The 14,836-nt window shown below is 36.0% G+C and overlaps 1 protein-coding gene across 2 annotated transcripts; it reads right to left on the bottom strand.

The window, feature by feature from the left end:
• Positions 1-377: 377 nt before the first annotated feature.
• On the bottom strand, positions 378-4,065 carry LOC100798839 (alpha/beta hydrolase domain-containing protein 17C). 2 transcript variants are annotated; one of them, XM_003553264.5, is made up of 5 exons: positions 3,597-4,065; positions 2,475-2,511; positions 2,119-2,355; positions 1,955-2,002; positions 378-1,016 (listed from the first exon to the last, which is right to left on the bottom strand). In XM_003553264.5, exons 1-5 carry the CDS (start codon positions 3,896-3,898, stop codon positions 537-539), a joined length of 1,104 nt encoding a protein of 367 aa, XP_003553312.1. In that variant the 5' UTR covers positions 3,899-4,065; the 3' UTR covers positions 378-536. The 2 variants fall into 2 exon arrangements, with proteins under 2 accessions (XP_003553312.1, XP_006603998.1); XM_006603935.4 differs by having other exon boundaries at positions 378-1,006.
• Between the last annotated feature and the right edge of the window lie 10,771 nt (positions 4,066-14,836).

Here is a 14,836-nt window from a genome sequence, read left to right as displayed (position 1 = left end):
GCTTAGCTATCAATCATAATCCATAATGCACAAAAACTTAAAACCTATGCTCTCAACAGAAAATATCGTTGGCCAAAATAAAATAAAATAAAAATAGAAAGAAAACATTTCTTGTGCTTCTCTAAGTGTACTAGAAATTAGAAAACTTGTCAATGCCTGGGCCAGAAAGTTTTCGTAGCATTTCTTAGATAAGGAATTTATACAAATCAAACAAGTGGGCTGGACACAAATAGTCAATGTGTTAAAGTTAAAATTGAATTGATTGGCAGAAACAATTACTCTATTAGTCAAGGTCTCTTTTTCCTGATGAACCAGAGAGTAAAGACGAAAAAACACGTAGAGGGAACAAGAGGTGATAGCACATAGTGAAAAGTGAATGCCAATGTAAAAACCAATCCCTTCCCTTGATACCAATATTTATCATCATATCTGTTGTCATAAGCCATATTACAATACCAGGTAGGTCAATTTAAAGAAGGAAAAAAATCTCAAAGCAAATCCATTCATGAATACATAATTTGATTAAACCAAGAATCTCAGGTCCTTATTCTTTCCAACCTGTCAACACTTTTCCTTGCCTTTTCAAGTTGATGATCAATGCTTTTTCTAGACTTCTCAAGACAATCCACACTTCTCCTTGACCTGTCCATATGATCAAAAGTTACTCTCAGTTTCTCCAACTTATCAGCATTATTGGACAAATTCTTCAGCTTTTCAGGCCTGTCTGTAATCAACCGCGGTTTTTCCCTGCGATCAGTGCTCTTTCTAATAACTTCAAATATATCGGTGCTCTTTCGCGGCTGCTCAAACTGTTCCATGCTTCTTCTGAAGCTGTATCTTTGTGATGGAGACTTCTCAACAGTAGCTATGAACTTCTTAAGATGCCTGATATACTCAGGAAATTGCTCTAAATCACAATGGTTACCTCCTTTGAGCCATAGTGGCTCATATTTCTCTTTACACAGTTCCCACAGTTGTTTTCCGTGGGAGCAATCTACAACTTCATCTGAAGTCCCCTACATGATAACATTAAGGAACTTCAATCATAAGGTTTTTAACAGATTCTTCATTATGTAGACATTTACAGATATAGTACATTGAGACACAGTTTCTTAAATCCTCAAGTCAAAAGATAGGGAAAAAAAGGAAAGGAAAAGAAAACTAAACTAGTAGCTTGCATGATTGTGTCATGCTGTCATTAATATCTATTGGGGTCTGAACTTCAAATTCTCTTACCACTGCAAGTGTTTGATGGCACACTTCATTATTTAAAACTGAAATTTATGTTTTGAGATCAGCTTACCTATTTTGGCTACATAACATAATGGACATGTGTTATTAATGAAAAAGAGGAAAAGAATTGTCTGAAATATTGCGCAGGTATTTCATTCAAAATAGTAATATAATCAAATGGCTGTAAAAGTACTAAAGTAGTACATAGTAAGACAAGATTCCATAAATAGAACTTGTCACTGACACAATTTTTTCACTAATGTCAGCATGGAGCATCCTTTTAGATCACAAACAATAAGCATGATATGCAAAACAGGTTCCATAAGTACAAGACCAGCAGCATTTCAACTGGTTTCTTGCTTTTAACATTAAGATTATATACTCTTTTCCCTGAATAAACTTATCTACATAGAGCAATTCAGGTGAAGAAAATTTAGTACTTTTTGCATTATAAATATTCAAGGCCTGAAAGTATTCCAAGTCATATGGAAATAATGAGAGCAGGAAATCATTTTTCACATATTCCAAGTTCAGAACTATTAGATGCAAAGCATTTTAAGAAAAAGGGAAAGAATAGAGAAAAAATATACCACATATAAGTTGTGCTAGAAAAACTGAAAGAGGATACCATGTAAACAAAAACAAAAGTAAATGTTTCTCAAGGCAAGGCTATCTGACTCAATGAAAAACAAATGTTGCAGCATCTTCAAAGAAAACTTACATGAATTATGAGAACAGGACAATTAACGAGTGGAATCTTGTCGATATTCTGCACATCAACACAAAGCAGCAGCTGATTAGAATAAGGAATTCATGTGCCTGTAAGCCATCAGTATTTGATTAGAAATGTCAACAAGTGATTAGAAATTAAAACATTAGGCTAACCTTATATATGTCAAACCAGTAACTACGTTTTACTGGATACATGACCCTTAAGCCTGAAAGTATGGGACTGTGCAGAACAACAGCTCTCAATTGAGGCAATCTAGCTGCAAGATCCAAAGTAGGGCCACTACCAACAGATTGGCCATACAAGATTATATCCTCTTGCTTGGTACCATAGCTTTCTTCTAGACACTTATACACAGCTTCAATATCTGCGTATGTATTCTGCTCACTTGGCTGCAGTTCAGGCAAAACAATGTTTCATCAGCAGATGGTTTTACTTTTAGCTCTACCACTCTCAACATCATCATTTCATGACACAACAACATGAACAAGCATTTCAGAGTCTTACAAACCTTCCCTGATGATTGGCCATACCCAGAGTAGTCATACCTGCACAAAATTGCACACAAAGATGAGTCAAAACCCCGTTTCACAATTCTCCTTATTGAGTAGATCAACACAGATAATAGATAGACAATATTCTCTTTACAAAACTCTGCTTCACAGATAAAATACACACACTTCCAGATACTAGTTAACAAACTAGACCAGTTTTACCAAGAAATAACAGGTCACAAAATGAGTTATCCCTAGTTCATAAACATATTGCCAAAACAAAAATTATAGTCATGCATTCACTTTCTGTTCCATCTCTTTTTCTTTCTGTTACTCTTTAACTTTCTTATCACAACAATCAATTTCTATCTTCATTTCATTTTTCTTTCAATCCCTCTCGTCCGTCCATAAATGCAGTCCATAAATGCACCCCAAAATGTGGTATACATTTATAAGTACTCTTGTCAAAATATGCTATCCTCCAACTCATCACAAATTTACCCTCCAACAAAGTCCTCCATTTTTTTTACCTTCAAAAACACAAGAAACCAAAACAACCCCATTTTGATAAACACACATTTCCCAACATTCCAAATCATCCCCGCCCTCCAAGCAACCAAAATGGCCAAAAGCTTCACCCGATTTCCATCCTCAGAAAGAAACAACCTTTGGCAAAACCCAGAAACCAAAACTAACACAACCACAAGCACAAAACATGAAAATTCAAAAACAACGACCATACACACAAAAAGTGAGAGAAGTATTAGAATTAAATATTTTTTTTCAATAATACCCAAAAGAAAAGAAATTATTTTATAATCCACGATAATATTCCTAAAGCTTTATTTCTTTAATGACCTTGTATAGTTAATTATCTGAACCTCACACAATAATGAAATAAAACATTTGTTGTTATTTTATAATTCATATGATATAACTAATTGGTTGTGTTACATTATCTTTAACAACAAATAAATAAAGTTTTAAAAATTAGTCCAATTTCAACAACAACAACATCAAAGATTTTGAGGTTTGTCGTGATATGAACTACAATAAAAAAACAAATCCGTGACCGTGATAGCAATTTAAAACCTCGAACAACGAGAAAGTAGCAATGTTTAGAGCACTACTACATATACCCGATGAGATTAACGCGCAGGTGGATGCTGAGCTGGATGAAGAGCTCGTACATCTGGCCAAGATCGGTGGCGTTGCCGTGAGAGTAGAGAACAGTGGAAGCTGCCATGGGGTGGCGAACGTACATGCTCACTATCTCGGCGCCGCGCCGCGTCGGAAGCTTCAGAATTTCCACGTTCTCGCGGTGAGGGAAGGGACTGAGGAGCAGAAGACTCGTCACCTCGTCCTTCACCACCTTGTACGATGCTGGGTGAGGCGGGAAGAACGCCAACTTCGCAGCCATCGATGATGTCATTCCTCCCATTGATGTTGTTGTTATTAACTTATTATTATATATCTATCACACACACACGAACTATGAAGTTTGTCTTGTGAATAAGGATCGGTGCATTTGGTTGTGTGTTTGTGGGAGGAGAAATGGAGCTTTTTGTGTTTGCAAAGAATGGAAAGGGAAAGACAGAAGAGAGTGAAAGTGAGGTTGGTTAATCGTTTATTTATTTATTTATTTATTATGATATTAACTTTCATCAAAATAATGCTTATTTTTCCGGTCCTATATATCGATCATATCTTAGAAGAAATATTTGATTTTATTTATAAATTATCAATTAACTTATTAATAATGATTTTTTAATTCTGTTATTTGTATTATTCTCAATATTCCATGTAATTAATGAAAAAAATATGAATACCTCTTCAAATTTCACTTGAGATTAAAGATTGTTATTGATCCATATCTATTGATGGAGATATTAGAATAATGAGTAAATATTAATAATGATGTGAAAGGGAAAAAATATAAGATGATAATTTAGACTAAATATTTAATTAGTTATTAATAAAATTAGTTGAATGTATAATTATGTTAGAATATAATTGAAAATTTGTTTTATTTTTAAATATATTTAATAATTTAATTTCTCTTCCTTAATCTTGATGATTTGATTAAAAATAACAATTATATAAGATGAAAGAGAAAGTAATCTTTATCACCATATTATTCAAAAGTCAATTAAGATATAAAACTTCTATTAACAAATATAAATTAGTATCACTTCTCTCTATGGTTGGTATGATAATTGATTATTAGTGGTTTTAAGATGTTGTTTTAAGTGTAATTAATGTTCGTGGCTAAAGTCTAGAGTCGGTGTGTCTAGTCTATGTGCTTTTTCTTTCTCCTAATATAAAGTATTGGTTTAATTGCTATGTATGGTTATTGGTTAGATAATTCATTGGATATTCATTTAATCAAGTGACATGAAATTATATTAATTTAATTGATAATTTTAAATTTGAACTTTAAGTATAAATAATTGTATTTAAAAACACTATTGTTAAATGTTATGCGGGTCGTATGACGTTTCCTATCTTACCTTGTGCTAAAAAGTACTTAACAACTCTAACTAAGATAAACCATCCTAATGATTACCAAAACTAATATCTGAGATCAGCACCTGCTCTTAACCCAGATTTGTTGGAAAAAGCGTAAAATCTTTACCTAAGTGATTAGAATAAACTCAATGATAGCACCTCACATTTACATTCAAAGTCTTTCCTTCCTCGATTCATATTTATAAATTTATAAGATTCAATTACTTAATTCATTAAAATTAAAAAAAAATAATTTAATTGATAATAAAAAAATTATCTTAATTTTATAACTTTTTTAAAGTTATTTATCATTAATATTCATTTCTCTTTTAATTGTTAGTCAATAAATTTTTTCTCCTTTTAATTTTGAATATTTTTAGTCTAAAAATAATTAATACAAGGAACATTATAGGTTGAATCTTATAAAAAAAATAAATATCATTTTAAACTTGAATCTTATAAATAAGAATAAATGTGTGTACACATGTGTGTGGGATGGACAACTTCATCCATTGACTACTCTCTAATAACATTCTAACTTGAGCGTCAGAGTTTCTACATGTGTCACCATCAAAGTTACTTGTTGAGGATCACTAGGAACCACCGTGTTCTCCACCATGTCTAGAGAATCTTTTCCCTCATGATTGCATCACAACATTGGCATTGTATGTGGGAAGTTATCATCTTACATATCTTTAAAACAAGCAGAATTTTTCCTTCACGAGCAAGCTTGTCTATTGTCTTAAGATCAATATCACAACATTGGCATTGTTGTTGGAAGTTATCATCTTGCATCCCTTTCAAACAAGCAAAAAAATTTCCTTTGTGAGCAAGCTTGTTTATTATCTTAAGATCAACATCATCCCAAGACTAATCAACAACCTCTAGAATAAAAATATTTTGTCCTTCAAACTTTCACCTTTTTGAAGAAGGTTTATTGACAGTTGGGTAGCCATGAACAACCAAGCCTTAGAAACATCTCAGATGTAGCTTTATAAGCTACTCCTGCATTGCTAGCCTTCTCCTTCTACACAGTTTCCACCATTTGAGTGTCATCTCCTTTAGAACCACTAACACTTGAATCTTTCAAAATATTAGCAGCATTAGGGACAACCTTTAAGGATTCATCTTTTTCCTCCTTAACAAGATTTTGAGCAACATAAACCTAAACAACAATCTTTGACTTCTTATTGTTCACCAAATGTGTTTCTATAAAAAAAAGGAAAACAAAAAGAAAATACATGAGAACAAGTTAGAAATTATAAACATCACAGTTCAAATAAATAAATAAACAAAACAAACCCAGACAGGCTTCAACATTTGGCTTCCAAAACAACATTATAAGAAATTAGTTCACCTTCCGCCTCAAGACAATCATCCACTATTCCTTGTTCCTGCACAAAAAGCGATTCCTTTTGAGTAATATATAGTAAGTTGAATATCGACCATAATGATCTTGGTTCTAGTAGAGTGGAAACTAGGGTTGAATAACACCCTTATCCTTATTCTTCACTTAAAACAAAACATCCAAAGTCTAAAGAAAGAAATGAGATTCTTTATACTCCTTCTAGAAATCTTCATAAACTTCTGAGAACGATCCCTACAACATCGTAGCCCTAAAGTAGTACGTTGTTTATCGTCATCCCTAATTCGATTTGTGATGGAAAAAAATAAAAAATCTACGAATACAATATAGTCCTTCTCTCTCACACGATTTCAAAAGCAATTACAAATGCACAAGCATTAGGGGTAAGCTCAAACACCTATGAAATTTAAGACATCTATAACAAAATCTGAAAAAGAAGACGAACACCCAAGTTTTCAAAAAATATAGTTATACATAGGCAAAAAAATCTTCATATAAATATTGCACCTCCTTCACATTCACTACTACAATTTTTACATATAACATCGGACCTTTAACATCGGTTATTCACAAAATCGATGTTAACAAAAGTGCGGTGGTATTTTTGTAAATAAGTAGACTTAGTTAACATCGGTTTTTCCGAAACCGATGTTAACTAGTCGATATTAACACCAGTTATTTTAATAACCAATGTTACTATGGAGTAGTTAACATCGGTTTTGTAAAAACCGATGTTAGTATGCCGTTGTTAACATTGGTTTTGTAAAAACCGATGTTATCGAGTCGATGTTAACATCAGTTTTAAGAAAACCGATGTTACGTAGTTGATGTTAACATCGGTTATTTTTAAAAAACCGATGTTGTTATCATTATATATTAAACTTCTAAAATTGCATAACCCGCGCGCTTGAACCCTATCGTTCTTCTTCTTTCTCCTTCTGCCTGAGATCGTCTTTGTGTCAAACTGGCCTGCGCTTCCATGACTGCAACCACATTGTGGAGATCGTCTTTGCCACTTATCGATTGAGGTACGTCCTTTCGTTTTAACATTAGGCGTTCGTCGTTTTAACATTTGCTCACTTTCGCAGGTCGAAGAAAAGTAGGAAAGGAAAGAGTCCCGGAAAGGGTACTCCCAGGGCATTCTTGTTGTTTCTCCTTCTGCCTGAGTTCGTGTTTGTCGCAAACTGGGTTGCGCTTCCGTGACTGCAACCACATTGTCGAGTTCGCGTTTGTGGAGTTCGTGTCTGCGCTTCCATCGAAGGTATGTCTCTGTTGTATGTTAATGATGAAAATCTATTGTTCAATGGTCTGTCTCTGTTGTGATGTTTCGAAACCCTAGTTAGGCACAAAGGGTTAATTGTAACTGAATCTGTAGTGATTTAGCTTCTTTTTTTTTTTATCAGCAAAGATAATATAATATTATATATGAAATTGAGTACCAGAGATACCAATACAAAGAGACCAGTAAGATGGTTCCCAAGGGCAGATTAAGGCAGTCTCGAATGGGAAATTAGGTGTGTGTGTACGTAACTGCCTTAAGCAGTTATTGCAGAATAAATTATATGTGTGTTTTTAGGACCATATGTAACTGCCTTAAGCAGTTATTGCAGAATAAATTATGGAGTAACAGCAGGGGGGGTTAGGCAGTTTTTAGTGGGTTTTCAGGAAGGGAGAGGTCAGGCTCTCAAACATCTTGGGGGAAACCTATGTATTAACTGGTTTACTGAGTTTCCTGTGTAATTTGTAATTTCTGTTCTATTTCTTTTGAATAAAATTCAGTCCTTATTCCCTTACCAGTTGGTATCTATCACATTGCTTTTTAGTTTTTACATTGGTTTTGATTGTGTTTTTGGGAATCAGTCATTTAGATTAGGATCTTCTTCTCTGGTGCCTTAATTTGGTAAAAATCAAGCCCCGAGATATTACACAGAGGGTTTCAGGGGCAAAGCTTTGATTTACATATTGAATTTCATCCAAAATTTTGACAAGTCATTGTTACTTCCATCAATATTGATATTGTATCATGCTTAATTATATGCATTTGCTTATTCTGATCATTGTCTATTGTGTGATTATTTCTTCCATGCAGGTACATGATTCCTATTTGTTGTGAGAGTGAAATGATGGGCAACAGCAACAAGTGAGGTGAGTTTATATTTCCTTTTTTTGTCTTTATCTTTGTTAGTTTGTTATATATTTTTTATTTTATATGTTTGAGTTTTAAATGTGTAAAAAATAGAAATAGAAAGGTCTGCTGATTGCTTATTAAATACAAAGTAGGATATTTTGGTTGTAGAGTTAAATTATCCCCCAGCCACACAATAGATAGGCTTCTTTGCTTCCATGTTGCCCCCCATAGATAGTAAATAGATAGGTAAGGCTGATAAAACTGAATTAATGAGAGTGATTCTGCCTCCCATAGATAGGCTTCTTTGCTTCCATTTTGCAAGTTTGGCTTAAAACTTCCTTATAATAGGTTGATTGTGATTATTAGCCAGCTCCCATACACAATCCATGAAGATACCTTGAATAGTTATGAAACCAGTAATTTGAGAACAAGATGCTAAACTAGTTTAGGCTACAAGAAGCAAGTTTTAACCACTATGCAACATTTGCTTTTAACCAATGTAGTGTATGAAATAACATGTTTTCTCTTTTTTGCTTGATCATTATTAATTCTGATGGCAATATCAATAGATACAAAGCCACAACTGATATAGAAGTGGCCCCTGCAGCAAAATCTAGGTAGTGTATGAAATAACATTATTAATTCTCTTTTTTGAGTTCTGCCCTTAATTCTTTTTTTATTCTTCTGTATTTTATACTTTTTTTTCTATAGTTCATTTCATCATCATTGTAACTATAGCTGCCCATTATAAAATAGCTTAGACAATCTAGGTCTGCTGCTTCTGAACCTTTTATTTATCCTTGAAGTAGTTTAATTTTTTTTATTTGTGTTCAACTAGTGAAGAGTGAAGACTGAAGTTGTTCTGTCAGACTCATTGATTTTCCTTTCATTTTGATGGAAGCCTAAGCAATACACTGCCACTGAATTGCCAATAAGAAAAATTGGTCATGAAACACACACACACGTATGATAGAAAGACACAGACACACACTGATGACACACACACACACACACTCATCATACAAACACACACACACACACACAAGTTTGATAATAAATTTGTTCAATTATACATGCAGAAATTTGTTCAGTTGTGACTTGTTAGCTGTGACAAGGTAGCTGGCCTCTTCATAAGGTACTTATCTAAGTTTAACTTAAATTCTACTGCAGTGGTGATGACCTACTAATATTAGTGAAAACAAATTTGCCTATTGTACCTTAGTTAATTTGTTCACAGTTGTAAAAAATGAATTGGTTTTAACTTGAGTTATTTGTATTTTAAGTTTTCAAATATGCTTGCATGATTGTATTTGTATGAGGATTATATTCTTTTTTATATAAATTTTGGCAAGCCAAAGATCCCAAATTGGCTGCAGAATTGGTCTTTCACCCACATATTGCAGATGCTGCAGAATTTCTGCCTTTTTTTTTGCTCAGCAAAAATAGATATATATTAATGTGAAATAGTACCAGAGGTACTAGAGATACAACTATTGATAATAAGTATTCAGCTGGATCCTATGAATACATAGACCCAAGCTATTACCCCTATAGCTGTTACATGGTTATAAACCACCCCTCCCCACCTAGCTAGTAAAAGCTTCCTTTAGGTTTGAGGACCATTGATTGAGATGTACAGCAAAATCCTTCTCCATAGTTTTAAACCACGACCAGAGTACAAAAACTGCATCATCCATTAATCTACTCCCATTAAACGTGTGGTTTTGGAAGACTATTTTATTTCTGTGGTTCCAAATTGACCAGGTCAAAGCCACCCACCAGCATTTCCATCTTGTATGGTTCCTTACTCCAGCTGCTCCAAGTGTGTGCTGCAGGAAATGGTCTCTTGGATTAATTGGCAGTTGTTAAATTAGCCCAAGATATAGACTCCCACCACAGGGGTAAGGTATAGGTGCAGTTAAAAAATAAGTGCTCTGCCTCCTCATCTTTAAGTCCACAGAATGGACATAACCTGTCATTTACCACCACCTGGCGCCTTATAAGATTCATTTTTGTTGGTAACCTGTCTTTGATCAATCTCCAAGCAAAGATAGCTGATTTGGCTGGGATTTTTAATTTCCATAGGTCCACAAAATCAGAATTCTAGATTGACCCCCTTAGCTCTCTCCATATAAGGTCATACCCGCTTTTTGAAGAGTAATGTCCACTGTGGTCATGCTTCCATATCCATTTATCTTCCCTATGAGGCTGAACTTGCTGCTGAGCTAAATCCCCAATAAAAGTATCTGCCAACAGTAACTCTGATTCAAAAAGATCCCTTCTCCAAGTGAGATTCCATTCCCATCCAGTGCTGTTGTTGGTTCCCATGCACGAAATGGTTGTCTGTTTTTGAGAGGATATGTTGTATAACCTTGGGTATTTCTGCCTTAAAGGCATGGCAGTATCTAACCACGAGTCCTCCCAAAATCTGAACTTGTCTCCGCCCCCCACTATCCAACCAGTTTCTTTTCTTATTGCAAAGCCCTCCTCCAAAGCCCTCCAACCACCATACTTGGAATCTAGCAATTTTGCCCAAGGCTCCTCGTGCTTGTGAAAAAGATCCCATTGCCATTTTCCCAACAGGGCTGCGTTAAATGCCCTAAGATCTTTGATTCCAAGATCACATAGAGACAAACACACGCAGACACAAACACAAACACACACACACACACACAGAGTCACACACACACATAAAGAGACAGACAAACACACAAACACGCTGAGCCACAGACACACACAGAGACCCACACACAAAGACAAACACACTGAGTCACAGACACACATATACACAAACACACTCACACACATAGACAGACACACACACACACACACACATAAAGAGACAAACAGACACACATACACACACACAGATAAAGAGACAAACACAAACACACACACACACACACATAAAGAGATAGACAAACACACAAATACACTGACCCACAGACACACACACAGACACACACACAAAGACACACACTGAGTCACAGACACACACATACACAAACACACTCACACACATAGACAGACACACACACACACACACACACATAAAGGGACGACCACACACACACACACAGAGATAAAGAGACAAACACAAAACACACACACACACACAACTGTTGATGTCCTTGTATGTTCTTGTACATCATGAATGTTCTTGTATGTCATGAATGTTGTTATACGTGCTGAATGTAATTTGCTATATAAATAACTGTTGTTCATGCTGAGTGAACCGTAGATTCCCGTTTGAGGCTGAATGCAATGATTCTTGCGGATAGTTTGCATTAGTCATTGTATTTAGTCTTGAATTGCCCGTTTGGACAGTTTGGGGAGACAGGTATTTTTATGTTAGACTCATTCGGTCAGGTTATTATTATTTTGATTAATTTGATGAAATTTCGGTTGAATGCATTTCAAGTTGTTCTCTGAGTGCATACTTGATTATCGTGAAATTCGTTTCACCGATGTCATGTCGTGTACTTGGAGACCAATGCGAAATGCTGCCGAAATTTACTCAAATTGTTCAAAATAATGCTAACCATGACGTTTGAGGCTAACATAAAAGACAGTCTTCCTAAATGGGATAGGGCCACACCTATAAATAAAAAAGTGAGATTTGCATGCATGGATTTGCTTAGATGGATCGAAGTTGGATCAATCAAAGTCGCATGAGCCCAGAATATGAGGATGGCGTCGAGCAGTTTTTGCAATTTGCTTTAGAAAGAGGTCGACCGAATGAAGAAGGAAAATATTATTGTCCTTGCATCAACTGTTTGAATGGAAGACGACAACTACTTGACGACATATGGGACCATCTATTGTGTGATGGGATGAAGAAGAATTACACGACGTGGATATGGCATGGTGAAGTGATTGACATGCAGAGTGGGTCCCAATCTGAACCGTTTGATGTAGAAATGGGAGATCGCTTGGAGGACATGATTTGTGACCTTGGACAAGAGTGTTTTCAAGAAGCACACGCCCCTGTGTATGAAGGATTGCAGAGTGATTCAAAGAAGCCTTTGTATACGGGGTGCAAGAATTCCTTAACCCTGTTGTCTGCGGTGTTAAGTCTGGTTAATGTGAAGGCCAGGTATGGGTGGAGTGACAAAAGTTTCACCTCACTGCTTGAGGTAGTGCACAATCTGCTTCCAGAGGACAACACGCTGCCTAAAAGTTACTATAAGGCGAAGAAGATACTGTGTCCCATGGGTATGGAGTATCAGAAGATTCATGCTTACCCCAATGATTGCATACTCTACAGGCATGAATTCCAAGAAATGTCCAAAAGCCCTGTGGGTGGGACTTCACGGTATAAAGTGAAGGATGACGAGGAAAGCAATTATGATGAAAAGTCACAAAAGGGCCCGCCAGCAAAGGTTTTGTGGTATCTGCCTATCATTCCAAGGTTTAAGCATCTTTTTGCTAACGAGGACGACACAAAAGACCTTACATGGCATGCAAATGGAAGGATTTCTGATGGAATGGTCCGTCATCCGACTGATTGCTCCTAGTGGAAGAAGATTGATGTTTTGTATCCGGATTTCGGGAATGAGCCAAGAAATCTTAGACTTGGACTAGCCAGTGATGGAATGAATCCATATGGCACCTTAAGCACTCAACACAGTTCATGGCCAGTTCTGCTAGTAATTTACAATTTGCCTCCTTGGTTGTGCATGAAGCGAAAATACATGATGTTGTCTATGATGATATCGGACCCAAGACAGCCAGGAAATGACATTGATGTTTATCTAAGTCTGTTGGTTGAAGATCTGAGAAAGTTGTGGGACGAGGGGGTTGTAGTGTTTGATGTGTTTCGCAAGGAGACCTTTGAAATGCGTGCAATGCTTTTTTGTACCATTAATGACTTTCCAACATATGGGAATCTCAGCGGTTACAGTGTTAAGGGTCATCATGCATGCCCCATCTGTGAAGAAAATACAAGTTACATACAACTTAAACATGGGAGAAAAACAGTCTACAGTAGGAATCGCCGCTTTCTAACACCCAATCATCCTTACAGACGACTGAGAAAAGTTTTTAATGGAAGTCAAGAGCATGATATTGCGCCGATACCGTTGACTGGTGAGCAGGTATATCAGCGGGTTCAACACCTGAATACTGTATTTGGGAAGACCCAAAAGAAGGATAAAAGTCAGAGTTGCATATGGAAGAAGAGGTCTATTTTCTTTGATCTTCCGTACTGGTGTGATCTTGACGTTAGACATTGTTTTGATGTTATGCATATGGAGAAAAATGTTTGTGACAGTGTGATTGGGACGCTCCTTAACATTCAAGGCAAGACGAAGGATGGCTTGAATACCTATCAAGATCTAGCTGATATGGGTATACGATCACAGTTGCATCCAAGGTCTGATGGGAAGAAAATTTACTTGCCCCCAGCCTGCCATACTTTGTCCAAGAAGGAGAAGATAAGTTTTTTTCAGTGTCTTCGTCAGGTGAAGGTTCCACAAGGATACTCTTCAAATATTAAGAGCCTTGTGCAGTTGAAGGAGCTTAAGCTTGTAGGGTTAAAGTCTCACGATTGTCACGTGCTCATGCAACAATTGTTAGCCGTGGCTATACGAGACATCTTGCCAAACAAAGTCAGGTTAACGATAACTCGCCTGTGCTTTTTCTTCCATGCTATATGTAGCAAAGTCATTGATCCAGTCATGTTTGATGAGTTGGAAAATGAGGCCACAATTATATTGTGCTAGTTGGAGATGTATTATCCCTCTGCTTTCTTTGACATCATGATTCACTTGATTGTGCATCTGGTCAGAGAAATCAAATGTTGTGGTCCTGTTTATCTACGGTGGATGTACCCGGTTGAGCGATACATGAAGATCTTAAAAGGGTATACAAAGAATCTATATCGTCCAGAAGCATCTATTGTTGAGAGGTACATTGCAGAAGAAGCCATTGAATTTTGTTCAAAATACTTAGAGAAGGCTAAACCTGTTGGGCTTCCTGAGTCTCGGCATGATGACAGAGTGGGTGGTAAGGGTTCAAGAGGACTGCATGTGATCACTCCAAGTGTAGAAGATTTGTTACAAGCTCACTTGTATGTCTTGAACAATGGTAATGAAGTTTTGCCATACATAGTTAAGCAGGAAGCTTTAGTCAAACAAAATAATCCGAAAATGTCAAAGAATTGGGTGTTGAAAATGCATAACAAGACTTTCTGTGATTGGTTTAAAGATACAATCTTTGCATATGAGAATGCTTCAGAAACATTAAGAAAGCTAGCATATGGGCCTAAAAGAAATGTTATAACCTGGCAAGGATACGACATAAACAAGTATTCATTTTACACAAAAGCACAAGATGACAAAAGTACAATGCAGAACAGCGGGGTCACCCTAAGGGCT

This window comes from Glycine max, chromosome 19, assembly GCF_000004515.6.
Source record: "Glycine max cultivar Williams 82 chromosome 19, Glycine_max_v4.0, whole genome shotgun sequence".
Lineage (NCBI taxonomy): Eukaryota > Viridiplantae > Streptophyta > Magnoliopsida > Fabales > Fabaceae > Glycine > Glycine max.
Note: the sequence above shows the minus strand (reverse complement) of the source record. Positions and strands in the feature narration are given on the sequence as shown.